Here is a 19,164-nt window from a genome sequence, read left to right as displayed (position 1 = left end):
GTGGTTGGCCTGATTCTCTCAAAGCACATTTCCATATGACATGGTGCTATGTCTGAAAAATGAAAACCAAATGTTACACAGTCATTCTGGATAATTTTTGTTATGGCAGTTCTATGGAAATGGCACAGATAAGTATTATTTTTGTTACTTAAAAAGTAAAGTATTAACATGACAATGCACCATGCCATGTGGAAAGTGCTTTGGTAATATGTTTTGAGAGAATCAAAGAGCAAAGGCTAGACTAGCCTTTGCTTATAGAGTTCTAATATGAACCCTATAAAGCACTTTTGGAAAGAGTCAAAAACATTGGTTATAATCTCTGTCTACCATTTACTGAAAATGTCTAACTAGGAGTTACATATGTAATCAAGGCCAAAAGGTAGGTAAAAAAGTGCACTAAGTTTGGGAAACATTGAAACATCAACTTAATTTTTACATAGTGTATATACACACTTCACTATCCACTGAGAGGGACAACAGAAAGCCATTCCTGAAATGGACAACAGAAAGCCAAGCCGTTTTCCCCCATAAGAATTAATGTATAATTCTTTAAGTGAACAACTTGAATGTAACCTAAGATTGTTCACTTTATCACAACAGCAGAGCCTTAATCATGTGTTTTTTTAAAAATGCATTATATTATGAAATAATTTGTTATTTAAACTTAATAAGTGAACAATTTTTTTTGTCACACTCATAATAATTTATATTTTAAAAAATACATGCCATGGCATTTCCCAATTCAAATTTAAAAAATTACAACACTGAATGTATGACATGTGTTATATACATACAGTATATCAGAACCACACATAAAAGGTCACAAGTCCTACAAGACATTAGTTCTATATGTATAAGAAGAAAGAAAGTTTTTTTTTCTCTGAACAGCTGAAAGTTGCGGTCTTTGGTAAAAACAGAGGAAGGGAGGAAGATTCTTTTTCTAAAATTATAATACTGAATGTATGGCATGTATTATATACATGCAGTATATCAGATCCACATGCAAAAGGCCACAAGACGTACAAGACATTAGTGCTATATATGTGTGGGTCAGATAAGAAGAGGTTTTTTTTTTTTTTTTTTTTTTTTTTTTTTGCCCTTCAGCTGAAAGTTGTGGTCTTTTGGTAAAAACACAGGAAGGGAGAGAGATTTTTTTTCCAAACCATAGAATGGAATTACAGAGGAGGAAGAGAAGATGGTCCAAGTAAGTTTGGAGCTGAATGGTAGTACGAGCAGTTGCTCTTATTAGCATTGGAAAAAAAAAAAAAGGAATGATGGTGGCCTGTTCTGCAGAGCACTGTCTACTTTGAAACATGATTATTGGAGTGAGAGAGAGAGAGAGAGGGGAGTCACTGATTAGAGTAATTTGAGTTTACCACCACCAAATGTGTGTGTGCGCATGAGCATGCACATTTTATAGTAGTGTGGATTTTGGATTTATACAATACGGTGTTATAAGTTACACAAGTGAGAACAAAGTAATCTCTTGAACAGAAAAGTATAGTTGGAGACTGAAGAAACCATGGCCGAGATGTGCTTCTGTCATTAATTGCTGGAGGAGTAAGAAGGATTGAAATCAGCAAGAGATCATTTATGTACAGAAGAAGAGAGGATAGTAAAAAGATCAAATGTCATGATCAAATATCCTAGATATGTCAGAAGCAACTACATGAGTTTCTCTAAACCTTTACATGGCATTTATCAAGATGGGTGAAAGATAGATCAGCTGTGGATCAAAGGATCAAGCAAACAGTTAATGAGCATTAAAATTAAGTCAATTAGATAATTACATTGTGAATAAAAACTGCCATCTTTTTTTCCTTAAAAAAAAACCCATTTAAATGTAAAAAAACCATATAAAAGACATTGCTGATGTAATACAGTCAATGTTTGCTATTGTAAACAAACTTGCCTGGTTGGCTGAGTGGTTAGTGTATCCACTCTCTAGCCAAAAGGCTGTGGGCATGGATGATTGTCTGTGAAAATACTAGTGGTGGTGGGCAGTAGATGGCATTGGTGTAGTTGCGGTTCATTGTAGTTGGAGTGAGTGGTCGAGACAGAGTTGTAGAGCAAGTGCCCACCCTCGATGAGTCACATAATTATAATAATAGTATAATTCATTGCTCATTATTTCTTTGCTAAAGAAATTTATATAGTATACTAATAGTATAACAAACTATTCTTGTGGTCTCTCAGTTCACCATAGTGAAAGTTTACTGCATTTTAAGAACAATAAATTAAATTAAAGTGTTTATATTTCAGATAACTATCTCACAAATGCAAAAAATCAACATATATGGAATCAGTCTTGCTCAGATTTGGCTGGTGCAGGAAGGCTCCACAAAATTCTGTGGATAATATTGTAAAATGAGTAGAAATTAGCAAGTCAGGGCAAAAAAAATCCTTGAGTTTTTTTTTTGATATGTGGCAAGTAGAAAGAAGAATGATTATGGTAAGATATTAATCAATGAAAGTGGGAGATTGATAACTGCTGCAGAGCACATAGCCAAGGTCATGGTATTTCACCCTCAGTGTGAAACAAGAAGCTCAAGTGTAGAGAATGAAATGATAGAAAACTTAATGTTGAATGAGTGAGGCAAGATGTATATGAGTTAATAATTAAGTAAGCTAAATGTCAATAAGGCAATAGGACTTGATGACATATCGGCACGTATCTTAAGGGAATGTTCCAAGTAGTTAGCATCAGCCTTGGCCTACCTATTTAACAAGAGTCTTGCAACTACCCAAGTCCCAAAAGAGTGGAAGGAAGGCAAAATGTTCCACTTCACAAAAGCCAACAAATAATAGTATAGGCCAATCTACATATCTGGAGTTGTAGTTAATGTATTGGAGAGGTTTTGTGAGAGATGGAATAAAAAAGTGGGTTGATAACAGTGGTATTCTTTGTGCTTGTCAGCATGGGTTTGTTAAAGGGAGGTCGTGTTTTACCAATTTGCTTATGTAATATAACAAGGTGACGAATGTATTGGATAAGGGAGATGCACACACAAATGGTAAACTTAGATTCTGCAAAGGCTTTTTATAGATTGCCACACCACAAGTTGGTAACTAAACTGAAGCAGATGGGATCAGATGATAGATTAGTGAGTTGGATAGGTGACTGGCTATCAGATAGATATCAACAAGTTGTGTATGGGGTGACACTATCTCGAAAGAGGAAAGTCACTAGTGATGTGCTAAAGGGATATGTTTTGAGAGCCTTGTTATTTAATTTTTATATTAATGATATTGGTATGGGTTTAACTCACAATATATGACTGTTTGAGGATGATGCAAAATTGGGGAGAGAGTGATGAGGAATCAAGCAGATATGTTGGAAAGTGTAAGGTTCTGAAATTTGGTTGACAACAATGAGACAAATTATACACTTGGCAGGGAAATTTTAGAAAAAGTTGAGGTGGACAAGGATCTGAAGTTCAGAGATCACACTGCACAAGTTGTGAAGACATCACATTAGATATGGCAAATGATGAGAAGGACCATACAAGTTATTTGTAGAAATAAAGAAGTTCTGGTTCCATTGTATAAGGCCTTGATCAGGCCTCGTATGGATTATTGTACACAGATTTGGTCCCCTGGTTTTCATGATGATGAGGATATACTGGAAAGGGTCCAAACAAGACTGGCTAAGGTTGTAACTGATCTTTGGGATGTGGTTGCTTCATTTTCCTGTATTCAGCAGGTGTTTCATTCTTCTGTATTCATATCTTTATTTTCTGGCTAGTTTATACTTTCTTAATTAGTCCTCTCTACAGTCAATCCCAATTTCCTTCATTATTTGAAAAAAAAGCTTGTTCAATTATACATTATCAAATGCCTTTTCTAAATCTATAAAGGCAATGTATGTAGCTTTATTTACTTCAATTCTTCAGTCTATTATTGCTGTTAAGATTAATACTGATTCTTTCTTGTTTTGAAAGTTCCTTGACCATTCTGGAATCCAAACTAATCTTCATCTAAATAACATTCAATTTTTGATTTTACTTTTATGATTCACTATATTTAGCATAATCTTTGAGGATTATGCTAATTATTTTTGATTGAATAAGCTTAATATTCAATAATTTTTACAGGCTGTCGCATTCCCTTTCTTGGGTACTGTTACCATCAATTCTATCCTATTCCATGATGGATTAACCTAATTACTATAAATAAGGCTTCTTTCTTTCTTGTGTTGTATCTCCCAGGTTTTTTTTTTTTTTTTTTTTAATTTCAGCAATATTTCATCTGTTCCTACAGTTTTCTAGTTAAGTAATTCATCAATCACTCTTTTAATTTCTTTATCCAGAATCTCTGGTCCAAGGTTTTTTTTTCAATGAGACTGTAATCGTAGTAGGTACTAAGCTTAACTAGCAATACAGTAGCACACTCAGGGTTTAATGTTGGGGGGGGGGAGCTGAGTTGAGAATACACACTACGCATCGCATGAGCTATGACTGAGCATCTGCAATGATCGCTAATTCATAAGTAGTATATAAATAGAAGACACAATACAACATAAATAAAAAAAAATCAATTTTAATTAGGAAAAGATTTTTGGAAAATTTTCTAATATTTAAAGTTTTAAGAGTGCACAGCACATCCGTGCTCATATTAATTGGACCAATGCAATTAATGGTAGGATAAATTGGAATACATGAATTTATCAATTAATTGTAACCAAATCTGCATAGAGTGGGAGACAATGTGTTAAACATATTGTGAAATAGAGAAGCGTCTCATATACTCAATTTTTGCATCTTTATGCTTGCTCAGCAAATTTGGAAAAGGAGAACAAGGCTTACTTCCTTCTACTACAATCATACAATCTGCAAAAGTTCTGGCAGAAAACAGGACATTCAGTAGATCGTCAACACTGTTTCCCATTGTAAATATGGGCAAAAAAGTTATATAAGTTATTTATAGAAAATTATATTTTAAAAACTTGTCTATATCGGTGTCTTAAACATGTCAGTTCACACTTCACGTGCACAAAACAGAAGAAATCCAGAAAAAAACAAAAACAGTAACTCATGGATTGGTTGACACAATAACCAATCAAAGCCACTGATGTCTGGCTTCTATTTTCTCGGTGCACATCCTGCCTCACTTTCTGGGTGGTTTAAAACCACTGGAATGCTAAGAATTTGACTCACCATCTGTAAATCTGTTCAAAGGTGTCTATATTTGTGACCCAACACCCACGCTATTAACGCGAATGTGATGCAATGTTTACACGTTGAAAAGTGTCCTCTTCATGAAGCATTAGTATATTGTGTTTAATTTTAGGAATTACACAAAACCAGGACACAATTTTTTTCTGATGTACAATGCGCTCCATGATTTGGTTGATTACAGGCAGCGTGGCGATAGGTCTGTAATTACTTATTATGTTTCTTTTTCCCTGTTTGTGTATGGGTATGATTAATGCAGTCTTCAGTGTTTCAGGTATGTGTCCCATTTCGAAGATTTTATTTAACAGTTTTTGTATAACTGGAAGTAGGTCGGTTGAGTGTTTCTTGATGTCTTTTGGTCTGATTCCGTCTATCCCCAGTCCTTTGTTAGGATTAATTTGTTGAATTGCCAGTGATAGTTCTTCTTTTGTTACTGTGGGGAACCACATCGACTGGGTTGCTCGTGGACCTAGCGGAGAATGTTCGTTTGTGTGAGGAAAGGTTGTTTCTTGTAGCTTTTGGACAGAGTTCACGAAGTGCTGATTAAAGTTGTTTGCCAACTGTTTGAGGGATTTGGGGTCGCAGGCAAAGCTGTGTTTTATTGTTTCTGTGGCAGTGGTTCTGTGTATATTGTCCAGCATTTCATTAATCAGGTGCCAGGTTTCCTTTATGTCATTCTGTGCTGTTGTTAATTTGTTGCTGTAATAGTTTCTTTTTGCCGTTCGAATCTGGGTTGTTAGGAGATTCCGTTTTCTTTTGTATTCAGCTTTTAAAGCGATATTGTTCGGTGACTTCTTAAGTTGTTTCCATAGGGCATCTTTTCTTTGTATGTCTGTTAGTATGTTGTCTGTTATCCATGGATTTTGTTTCGTTTGGGGGCGTATTTTTATTTTTGTTAATGCTTTGTTATATATTTTGTTAAATGCAAGTTTAACATGTAAAATATTTTATATAAAATATTTTATAATAATATGAATAGTTACTATAATGTATTACATATTTTTGCACTGTTTTCTTGTATAAATTGAAGTCACTGAACAAAACTGTTATATAGGAATTTTATTTTCAAGTTAGGGATGTCCAAAATTTATTTTGAAATTTATTTGTTTATTCCATGTCAAATAATGTCACACACACAACTTCAAGTGAGAAACACCTCCCCAAAAATACTTCAATACTTTAGAAGTGTGTGGTAATTTTGAAAGCAGGGTGTACACATAAGGCTATGACACATTTGGCACACATATACCAGATCTCTTTTCTTTTTCTTTGCCCCAATGTGGTATTTGAACACACATGACAATGCCTAGTGGGATTTGCTTTCTTGGGTGTGGGTGGCACAGGTATTAGGAAATGTCTTTCCCTCAGTCTGAGGGGTTCGTCACCCTATGATGGTTGTCCAGATGTAGTGGTCGGTCTTGGCATGTGGAACTTTTGAAAAATTTCTCTGATGAGAGTCAATTGAAAACTGACAAAAACTGCTTGTCGATGCCATTTTTACTAACCCTGGAATCACCGCATCATGTGATCGCCTGGCTCCTATTGTCAAGGACAGCTCTGATAACATTTTGCATGGTCTCACAATTTTTTTTTACAAAGATAGCGCCACAAAGCAGACAGAAGCTTGAAAATTAGTTCCTTCTAATCCTAAGAGATGGTACTATAAGCCTGCTCAATTCAAATGCTTTCACAAACTAAATTAAATGAGTATTACACATTGAAAGTTCAAATCGAGTTAACTCGATCGTAGCAAGATTGCCATTTTTTTCTGCGCTCGAGTTAACTTGACGTAGTAGTTAAAAGGTTAAGAAAAGGAAAACCACCTACCTTGGTCACATACTAAGGCATGAATCCCTACAAAAAACACTTCTAGAAGGAATGATACAAGGAAAAAGAACAAGAGGAAGACAAAGAACAGATCGGATGGGAAATATTAAGGACTGGACCTTTTTGTTCTATGAAGAATGCAAAAGAGAAGCATAAAACCATACATGGTGGAAACTCATGGTAGTCAATCTCCTGGAAGGAGATGATATCTGACATAACAAGACAAGTAAGTATATCAAGTAAACATTGTTTAATGCTTACCTGAACATTTGTGACCTAGATTGACTGATGAAGGGAAGAGTTTGAAAAACTGGCTAAATTTGTCCAGATCATATGGCTCCTGATCAAGTCATGTGCCAGCACTGTCTCTCCCCCCTTTTTTTTTTTATACCAGAAATAAAATTTATGCTACTGCAATAACAAGAGCTGGTTTCATACATCCTCTCAGAAAAAAATTGCATGTTGCATTTTCTTCAATTATAATGAAAAAGAACTATGTTACTATTTATGAATGAGCTACTAGCATGTTCCACACTTAATTACATGTCAAAAGCCTTTCATTCTTTTTTTGCTTATGCTTTCAATGTTTCAGTTTCTTCTCTCATAAGAGAGAGAGAATTACCAAGAAGAAACAAATATATGACTTAATTACTATCAAGTTGATACCTGGAATATCTTATTTTAAGACAGCATGAAGTGATTCTCCATTGGTAATACAAAAAAATAAATATATACATGCAATCTGCTCAGAATTATTTTTAATTTCAGAATTTCATATGAATAAAAGTTACTACCAGTATCCTACATGAAATAAATAAAAACTATACAGCAATCTCTCAATTATACAACCACTGCAGGAGAGTAATTTGCTGGTCAGATAACTGAAGTGTTGGAAAAGTGAAGGCACAATTACATGGTACTGTATCAGAAGTCATTTGATGCACTAACCCTTGAAGTTTCATTTGAAAGTTTGATAATTGAGAGATCATTGTATATATTCACATATATATAAAATGAGAGTATATATTCACATGCATATATATAAAACAAGAATATATATTCACACGCATATATATAAAATGAGAGGTAGCATGAAAATAATGCCTACTTTTTTTCTTTAGATTTCATCATGGCAGAAAGCTTTATATGTCACTGAGCAGATAGTAGAAGTCTCTAATTCCACCACAGTGAGTGTCACTGCAGTCAGTCACATGAGTGCAGCATACAAGCAGTTCAAAATGGCAGCTATTAGAGATGTACATATGAAGCAGAAAGTGGTAATTGAATCCCTTACTATGGAAGATAGAAGTCCAGTGGATGATAAAATCTGAAAAATGTGTACAGAAGCAATGCTGCTGGATCAGACACTTTAAGTGAATGACATCCTTCTCCTCAGGACAATGCCTGACTTTATATCACTTTGCCCACGAGGGCTGCAATCTTTCTCAGACATAGCTAAGATAGCTGGTTGGTCTTGGGCATAGACTGCAGGGTTTTTCTTCCCAGTTTATCTAGGGTTTTGCCTCCCACAAGCAGGCAAACCGGCCTTGAGAATAATGTTTCTATAGACATAAGATACACTGGGAGGCACAGGGCTAACCACCTTATCCTTGTGTATAGTTGCAGTTAAATGAATAGAAAACTCTCGACACTGCAAGGTAAAAGAGGAAAAAAGGAAGGAGGAGGTTTTAAAGTTTTCTTGTCCAATTGTGAAAACAGGCTGCCAGTAGTATCAGATTCCTACACCGAAATCTAAGGCACACAAGCAAGATCTTAAATATACATATATTGCTAAGATAATTCTTTCACATTCTAAAAATCAATCTTAACTTCAACAAATTAAGTGAATTGAGTCTTCATACTTCTACATACAAAAATGATAATAGTTTAATAATACTAAGATACACTAAAAATATACAATATTCTGAACTATAAACACAGCAACTCATCTTAATCTAAAAAAGATAATTAAATGAATCACAAAACTTATCTGGGGACAAAATATGCCAGCTAAAAAGAACACTATATTTCTTAAATGCATCTGGACTTCTCTTGAAAGAAACTGTTTCTTTATCTCTTCAGCAGAAACAGTTCCTCATCCTGAAAACCACCTTTCTCTTATGAAAGGTCTTGAAAATAACTAGATTTCCTATTAGCAATAACTGATAGCAAAATTCAGATTTAAATAATAAAATCCTTAATTTCAAATACTGTCCAGCATTCCTCCAGAAAAGTCACAGAAAAAAGGTTCCTTCTTTCCACTTTCTTCTTCAAGATTCACAATCTTTTTCAATTTCCAAGGAAAAAAGATTGAATACTTAAAATTCAACTTGCTGTATCTATTCTTGGAATAGATATTTATTCTCTCTCTCACACACACAGCTCTCTTTTCAGCAGTTCATTAGTTACTGTACTCTTTTCACTCATGCATGCTTTAGTGTGCATAACATTACTGGTTCCACTTCGAATTAAAGACATCAAGAAATCATATTCTTGGTTTAATCAATTATCCAAGTGTAAGCAAACAGAACTTGCAGAAATTACGTGAAGTAACTTCGTGACTGGGCAACTTGTATACAGAGATTAATGACTTCACATCACTCGCCATAGTATCCCATAATGATTCCACTTCAGTCATGAAGCGAGACAAGCCACCACCACCATAATGTATTTCTTCACAGCACTTTGCTTGAAAGTAGTAAAATTTCACCCTTTCAGTGAACTAAGTAAGTCCTTTAACTTATGTATTTTAAACATACACAAAGTAAATTGTAATCCTCATTTTTAATATGCTAACTTAAGTGAGTTTTCTGCTACATTCACTTCATTAAAATTCACTGCTATAAGTAAACACGATATATTTACAATGCACAACTGTATTATATATAAACAATATATAAGCAATCAATTGTGCTTTTCTATACACTATAAATCCATTAACAACAGAAACTGATAATCTGAAACATAAAACTCAAGTTTATGCTAATTTACATAAACAAAAATATTATAGAAAATCTGTATACATATACTTAAATATTTTAGCTATCCAATTTTATACATCAGGTTGCAGTATGATAACAATTTGCAATTATTTCTTGTTCTGTGTCTGAAATGAAATACTAGTACAGACCTTAAAGTAAAAAAAAGTGCAGAACTTACTCCAACACAGGCTTTGGAATGGCTAATTGTTCAAAATGAAGATGTTGTTTGAGCTCGTGGAGGTAGTTCACATACATCACCTTCTTGCCAACTTTAGCACTATAAAAAATAATCACATAAAACACTTTTGCATTTTTAATTAATTTTGCAGTTTCATATTTTATGAAAAAAAAATTATTTCAACACAATATTAGTTTTTGAAATTTTAAAAACTGCCCACTAGCATTATTTACAAGACAGGCTCATTAAAAGGTTTAATGGATCCTATATTTCATCTCATTCAAAAAGTTATCATCAGGGTGCCCCTCATAGGATTTTAGGCTTCTAGTCTATGTAGTTTTTCCAGGTTCTTCTCATGAGAAACTAATTCTTAGACCCCCTGCTCAATAGTTATGAGTGCTGTTGTCCAGCCTTAGCTGTTGGGCAGGAGGCCTAAGAATTCAAGTTTCCCAAATCTTGAGATGTTCGTTAGATATATGTATTCACGAAAATAAATAATAATTTCTATTTTTGCAAGTATTTTGACTAGAAACTAATATGAGCAGTACAAAGTGCAAGCAAGAAGGGTGACTAACATGGTAAGAAAAGCCAAATCAGACTATAAGAGAGAATTAGCTAAACAGGCCAAAGTAAACCCAAAAGAATGTTTTCGTTATGTAGCAAGTAAGAGGAAAAATGACTATGATATATATATGGATGACTTTAAACAATGCTCATGGTAAGAAGATGACTGAGCCAAAAGAAATAGTTGAGTTGCTGAGTGATCATTTTGCAAAGCTGTATCATCCAGGTGAAGATTTTACAGCTGCTGTTACAGAGACACATATCAAAATTGAAGTAAGTGAACAGGAGGTGTTCCACATATTAAAAAATATGAATGTGAACACAGCAGTGGTCTGGTTGCCCAGTCTGTGTAATACGTAAATGTGGAAGAGAACAAGCACTGCCTCTGACGAAATTGTTTAATCTAAGTCTTGGCTTTGGCAGGTTCCAGGGGAGCAGAAAAAGGGCAAGATAGTACCATTGCATAAAGGTGACTCCAAGCCAGTGGAGCAAACTACAGACCAATTAATATATCAGGAGTGCTTGTTAAAGTATTGGAAAAGTTGGTGAAAGGTAAAATACAATAGTGGGTGGATAGGGATGCGATACTCTATGGTGGGTGGCATGGCTTTGTAAAGGGTAGTTCTTGTTTTAGTAATTTATTCACATTTTATAATAAAGTGACAACAGAATTGGATAAAGGTACTTGCTACACTATGAGACTGCTCAACTTTGCCAAGTGATACTTTTCAATATATGACAAATAGTCAGAAAACTAAGGGGCATCCGTGGAAGTTGTGTAAGAGTGTGCCTAGTAGGAATGTTAGTACCAGATGTTTTGCAAGGAGAGTGAGTGAAATGGATTGCCAGAATTGGTTGCGAGTTTTCTGATGATGAATGGATTCAAGAAGAGGTATAATAGGATTAATATGTATAATGGTTAATAATAACTAATTGTCCCCATCAGTTCATCGCCATAATCACAAGGTGAAGCTAGAAAAAAGAATGTTAATCCTATTTACAGAGTTGAGAAATGCACCAAGAATGTCGCCCTGCAGGTGGTTACAAAATAAAATAAGATTATAAGCCTTCGTAGCGCAATTGGAAGAGCGACACCATGTTGCACCCTTTGATTAGAAAAGGCCTAAGTTCGATTCTCGTCGTGATTTTTTTTTCTCCCGGAGACTCGTGAGAAAAAAATCGGCCTTTCAGAACACACGCAATTTACAGACAAAAATACAGGTTGTGGTGGTGGTGGGCGGTAGATACCGTTGATGTAGATGATTGGTAGCAGAGGTTCGGTGAAGTGGTGAAGAACTGTACAGTAAGTGTCCTCCCGAGATGAGTCTGCGGACTCCTTGGAGGTGTCACGAATAATAATAATAATTAAAACTAAAATTAAGTCATTTGAAATAAAAATTAAATGTAGATAATTAAATGAATGACACAGCATTATATTATGGGGGAATGCACCATTGCTTGCCATTTATGAGAATGAGACTCTCCCAAATCTTGGCGATAGCAAGGCAGTGGTTCCGATTTAAATATGAGCTGTGCAGAAGTGCTTCAGTACTCTCTTTAAATAGCTGATAAAACTTAAACCTGTCCCAATGTAAAAAGGCAAGTACTGGACCAGAATAAATTGTGGTAAGTATTCACTCTATGCTGAGCAAGGCCAGATTTCAGGTTTATTGTTTTGATATAAGATTGGTGTTCTTGTAGTCATTTTTTAACAGCACATCCTGATTATTCGAAGTATAAGCAGAGGCACTCATACTGAACCCAGTAAACACTAGGGAGGGAGAGAAGGGCTGATTTGTTTATTTCATGGATGCCAACCAAGAGTTGATTTTGTTGATAGGGAAGAATGTAGGAACTAAATTTATCTTTACAGGATCTTAGCAATTGTCTTAGAGATCCCTGTGATGCATGGGATAGGGACTTGCCATACAGGTTCAGGGTTCTTGGGCTTGTAAGTGTAGAGGATGAGTTTAAGCTTCCTTGAGGTGAAGCCATTCTGTAGATTAATGCACTGGATGGTGCTCAAAAAAACTTGTAAAATCTTGGGAAATTTAGCAGGTTGTTTTTTAAATCTACTGCTGATTCTAAAAAACAACCTGCTAAATTTCCCAAGATTTTACAAGTTTTTTTGAGCACCATCCAGTGCATTAATCTACAGAATGGCTTCACCTCAAGGAAGCTTAAACTCATCCTCTACACTTACAAGCCCAAGAACCCTGAACCCTGAAAGTTACTAAGTGAAGCTTAGTAATTTTTTCCATTTGATTCGGTGCAAAGTATCCAAGGCATGGTCAGCTAGAACTGACTATAGTTATGGCAGAAGATGCATTTGTTGTGTTCACCAGATGTCTGGACAGATGAAATACAGGATCCATTAAACGTGTGTTTACTTATTTCTCTCTGCTGTATTCGTTTCATTTAAACCTAATAATGAGTTTAAAAACACATAAGCCTAAATAATCATTTTTACAAAGAAAGCATTTGGCTGTTTGTTCTGGTTGAGTGAGTAATTAACTTATTCTCCAATGAACAGGCTGAGATTTTGAATCCTACTATGCATATGGACGTTTGTGAATTTTTTAGGTGGGGAAAAAACCTTGCTTATCAGATGCCTGAAGTAGCTTGAAAAAGTTACATTTAATCTCTAGAGAGGATTTCTGGATTATGTAAAAAAAAAAAAAAAGACAGAAAATAAACTATGAAAAGATCTTTTAGTCCACCAACAATACTATCATACTATTAGATTTTCAACCTTTGGGTGAGTGTGAGTGTCAAAAAACAGGAACTTACAAAAATATAAAGCTTTGGATAAACTACCTTGGTATTATCATTATTATTATGAATGCTCCTTTGGGAAGTTCAATGACTCTTTGAAGGAGAACCCATTTAGAAACAATACTTAAATACCCAGTATATTTTTCCTTGAATGCATTCACCAAACATACACCTATAACATCTAACAGTAGCTCATCTAACCATGCATGAGAAGAGCCTAGACCACATGGTTCTTTACTACAACCCTAGCCAGCCATAAGCTGCAACATTTCACTCGTGTTTTACTGTAATATCCCCCTTACTAACTTGAATGTCAGTTATTCCTCTAACTGAAGATCACATTTCTTCAATCTCCTCATATTTGCAATTTCATAAGCCAATTATCTAATGTTTGCTGTATCCTTTCAAATGTCTCTCCATATCCTTGGAACAAGTGACCATATCTAAGCACAGTAGTGTCCAGATTCAGTTTTATCAAAGTTTCGTAAATAGAAAAAAGCTTCATTTTTTAAATTAAATTTAGCATTCTCCCTAAGAGTGCAGTTATCCAATGTAATGACTTAACCACCTTAACAATGTAGTTAAGTATAAACTAACCGTGCCTGCCATCAAGTTTCAACATGTGTAGCAAGTTTCACTGCTTATAGCAAATGCCATTAATATAATACTCTGCCTTCAATGTTCTCAGCCCAAAATGCATGACCTTAATGCATTTAAATGACTACAACACTAAAATGACATTCACTGTCATTTTCCCATATAATCAATTCAAGTATATTAACTTAGTAAATAACTGGATATCATCCATAAGATCCTTCCAATAATATATGTGTTAAACAAACAATGGCTCAAGTACAGAACCCTGCGGTACATCACCACCCAAGCCACAACATCCATCTCTGAAGAAACCAGGTATCTATAAGATATTCTGTTCCTGAGGGATCTGTCATGTAGAACAGACAAGCCGCCAGGTGAGATCTGCACAAAGAGCAAACAAGTCTGACTTTTACACATAAAATGTAGAAGATAAACTGTTGCCAAAAGTTTATCTTCTACTTTCTAATGATAATACGAGGTAGGTTCCATAGACTTGTGGGACCTACCTCGTATTATCATTCAGGATAGAAAGTATTATACTTAGATTAGAACTTGAATCAGGATGAAAAACATTGTAATACCCATTAAAAGATCCAAGTGGCAAATGGGCAGGTCATATGGTAAGGAGTAACATTCAAATGGAAAAAGCAATATTTGAATAGTATCCCAGATTTGGAAGGAGTTATAGGAAGACCAAAGAGATATTGAAATTTTATTAACACTGAATAAGTAGTACAAATGAAACTGTAATACAATAGATGCAGCAAGTATTCAGAACAATACAAGTGATAATAATTGTAAAAAAGTATACCACATATGTTATAAAAAAATATACAGTTAATTTTCAAGTGGTAATATAAAGATGGATATTTATAAAAAGGACTTAGGAATAAGGAAAATAAAGAACAGAAAATGGAAATAGATTAGAAAGAACTGCATGGCCAAGTACCGTAGCCATACTGGTTACCATAAAAATACAATGTAGGTGATACAGTGACTAAAAAAAGTCAATGACTATATGCAGGCACACAAATTCACACAGAAAATAACGGAGACATAATATATAACATTTAGAGTAATTTTCTATAATATGCCTGAAATTAACTGAAAATTCTAAGTAAATTTGGTAGCCCTCCTAAATCAAGACCACGTGGTAACTCTCCCCAATCAGAGGCAACATGACTATCTGAGTTATGGACAGAGCTTCCGAATCCATGACCAGACCTGGCACTCTTAAACCAAGGGTCTCCTTCATCACATGCTCTTACAAGTAATTATCTCTTAGTATATGAATAAATTCCATTTCCTTCCCACCATGTGGCCGTTCATCCTTTCAATCTAGAACCCCTTAGTTGAAGTCTCCTATAATAAAAAGTCATCATACTAATTTGCCCAAATGTTTTCCACATCTTCACTGCACCTCTTGGCCCATAGCAACAAACAACTATATATTTTATGAAATTAGTATGCAGTCTCTATTTGCACCAGACTGTCTTAAATGAGCTGTCTTCCTGATAACCCCCTACTCTTTCTGACTGCAATGCATCTGCTAGCATCAACAATACTGCTCCCCTTATTCTATTCTCTGTTTTTGATGAAAATACTATCTCCCTTACATTTTATCCCTGTAATTACACCACTGCTATCAACCTAGTCTCACTAATGCCTATTACTTTTGGTGAAGTCAAGTCACATTAACCAATACCAAAAACTCCTCCCTTTTATTCCTTTACTGATGCTTTCTGGCATAGGTATACTAATGTATACTAATGGCAAACCTACTCGGCAATGCCTGGCTATATATGACCTAGTTCCCCACTTCTAGATTAACTAATGTCAGAAGTATCAGTAAAGGAATATCCCCCCTGCAGTATTATTCCATTAGGATTATAGCTACCTTTACACCTTGCATTGAGTACTATATTGAAATTCTTCTACTTGAGACACCAGGAATTTTTTTAGTGGGGGAGGGGGGCTCATTTTCACACTCACTTATCTTGTGGGTGCCTTGCCAAGTAATCACTGAATTATGTGCTCAAAAACTTCTAAACACTAAAGTTAAAGGTTGTGAATCTGGCAGATTCAGGGCTATTAAATATTTACGACAAGATTGAGATTGTAAAAAGGTCAGAAATTTTCACTTTTCTAGGCATATTTTACACAAAATGTAGAGATTGAGAATCCTTTTGATGAGTCCTTTGATCTGTTAAAGATTTAGAAAGTTTAGGCAAACCCACTGGGCAATGCCTGGCTATATATGACCTACTCCCCACATCTAAAGCATTTAAATTCCTTATTAAAAATTATAGAAACAACTACTGTGTTATAGTAAAACTTCAGTTTAATATAAACCAAAATAATCAGCCTGACGTTTAGACCTTCATGTTAAGATGTTAAGGTCATCTGGAGTATACATATATACAAAGAAACAAGCTATGGTGCAATCTAGATACTATGCTAAAGTCACAATAATTTGGTCCATGTAACTATGAAGCAAAGCATTTAAAGATTTTAATTCTGCCCCAGTTGCCTTTCATGTAATTATGTGCCATGATATTTATCATTTTATTAACATGACTCATATTTCCCTTTACACAAGAAGTTAAATGTAACTGAAGTTTGGAAATTGACTTAAAAATTTAAATTTTATGATAGTGATTATTAGAAACACATATTCACAAGAATAAAGAATAAGAATTTTATTAGTGCAAAGATTTCGGCCTGAAATTAACAAGTCAACATCAGTGTATCAGCATGATCATAAGGTGAAGCTAGAATAAAGGAGTCGCATTCCTTTGTTTTTCTTGTTTTGTATTTCACTGAAAATAGCATAAAATGTCCTTAGGATTAACAGGAATTATTTTTATGACATGGCAGTTTTAATTAATTGTAGACTCTGAATCTGATTTTTCCTTTTGCAAAACCTTGAGAGCTCTTTTAATATTAGCAATCTCTTCAAAGGTTCCTCACATTATACATTGGATTCAACCCAGGTCGTTCCAACCAGACAGCTCGTCTATACCAGCAGAGTTATGAGGCTCAAAAGTTGTATAGTGAAGCTATTCTTAATCTTCTGGAATTCTGGATAAAATGTTTATCTATCCTTGAAATTAACACTTCAAATTTAACAACAGCCATTTTTTTTTGACTATCTATCAATTATCTTCACTGATTCTGAAGCTTCAAAAAATGTTCAAAATAATCTTCAATATTTCCATTAGCAGCACCATTAAAGTTTGGTATAGCATGACTCAGGTATTAAAAATTTTTCTTCATTCTCTAATGAAAAACTAAAGCTTTCACCTCTACACTTGAATTATTAATCAACTAAATATACTACTACTACTTAAATTGTACATATTTGGTCTGATGTATTAAAATAAAGAACTTTTATTGTTAAAAGACCAGATAAATGATAAAATATACAAAAAGCCAACAAGTTTCCCTAGCCACTGTCTAGCATTTTCAAGGCTGAACTGGTGTGAAAACAAATGCATTAAGTTAGATGTAAAACATACACTTTAGTAACTGTTAGGCCATTACATTTGATCATTCGTGTTTGATGGCGTGCATGCATTCGAATGCTTCAGTCAGAATCCGGTACATGACCACGTGTTGTGTAGTTTTTTGCATATTGTAGTTCTGTTGAACTGAGAGAGATGATGAGATTTTTCCATATGTATTTAAGAATAATACCTTGATTTCTATTTAAATTATTGCCTGTGCATAGTACCACAGCTGCTTCTTTGAAAGTTCTGTGTCTGTAGTCATTCTCGATGTAAGGCATAGAACTGTTTTTCCAATCTATAATGTGATTTGATGTTGAGAAATGATGAGCTAATAAGGTTTAGCTTCAACAGAACTACAATTATGCAAAAAACTACACAACACGTGGTCATGTACCAGATTCTGAGTGAAGCATTCGAACGCATGCACGCCATCAAACGTGAATGATCAAATGTAATGGCCTAACAGCTACTAAAGTGTATGTTTTACATCTAACTTAATGCATTTGTTTTCACACCAGTTCAGCCTTGAAAATGCTAGACAGTGGCTAGTGAAACTTGTTGGCTTTTTTGTATATTTTATCATTTATCTTCTGGTCTTTTAACAATAAAAGTTCTTTATTATACTACTACTATTACTACTATATAAAATACATTTTTAAGATCTTGTCAATTTCTTAATTACTTAGGATTATGTTATTTTTAATCCTGTCAGTTGTACTACTGTATATTTTCCTGTTGATTACTCCACCATAAGGCATAATTCAACTGTGCACCCGCCCCCCTTTTTTTTTTCTGAATGATATGACTCAAATTTAAAATAAAATATCAGAATCTACTACAAATCAACTTGAACACTTTTTTTGTATATGTGATTCCCACCTATTAAAGGTTATTATAAACCTATAGGACATTTTGTACCATGGATGGGTTAAGGATTTTTTTTTCTGCCATTTTTATCAATTTCAGATATTTTTTGGTAATATTTTTTATTTTTACATAGTCCAGAAACCTGCTCTAGAGACCAAACATAGAACTTTTTCAAGCCACTTCAGGCCTCCAATAAGCGGGATGGTGTCACACTGGATGATGAAATTCATCTCCCACCTAAAGACAATCACAAACATTCATGCCCACTGTGAGATTTGAACCTGCGACCTGTTGGTTGGAAAGCAGGTATGCTAACCTGCTTGGCCAACCAGGCTGGCAGGTATTCGTGTGCTAGGATATCACATCATATCATATACATAACTATCCTCTTAATTAATCCTATTGACCATTTAACTAAATAACTAGCATCTTTAATTTACAACAAACAAATATACACACAATATAAAATAACTACAAAACATAACTTGGAACATAACTACAAAAATACTAATATACACTTCAGGTCACAACCTGAAATAGCATGAAAATCACTTTCTTACACTGCCACTATAAATCATAATCTAACAGGTTTTTTTTTCCTAAAACAAGTTGCCACAAGGTGCTTTGACCTTATTAAATAAAAATCTCATGATGAGAGAAAGATGTAGAAAGTTTTTTTACCTTGGGTACTA

The 19,164-nt window shown here is 34.5% G+C and overlaps 1 protein-coding gene across 1 annotated transcript in view; it reads right to left on the bottom strand.

The window, feature by feature from the left end:
* The window catches only part of LOC150105145 (rho GTPase-activating protein 1-like), a 199,467-nt gene that overhangs the window by 77,963 nt on the left and 102,340 nt on the right, over positions 1-19,164 (bottom strand). The window contains exon 7 of the mRNA XM_090396180.1: positions 10,161-10,259. Coding sequence (XP_090252306.1) covers positions 10,161-10,259 — 99 coding nt within the window. The remainder of the gene's footprint in view (positions 1-10,160; positions 10,260-19,164) is intronic.

This window comes from Typopeltis vanoorti, chromosome 7, assembly GCF_054136105.1.
Source record: "Typopeltis vanoorti isolate ZY-2024b chromosome 7, IOZ_Tvanoo_1.0, whole genome shotgun sequence".
NCBI lineage: Eukaryota > Metazoa > Arthropoda > Arachnida > Uropygi > Thelyphonidae > Typopeltis > Typopeltis vanoorti.
This window is presented reverse-complemented; position numbering and strand designations above follow the sequence as displayed.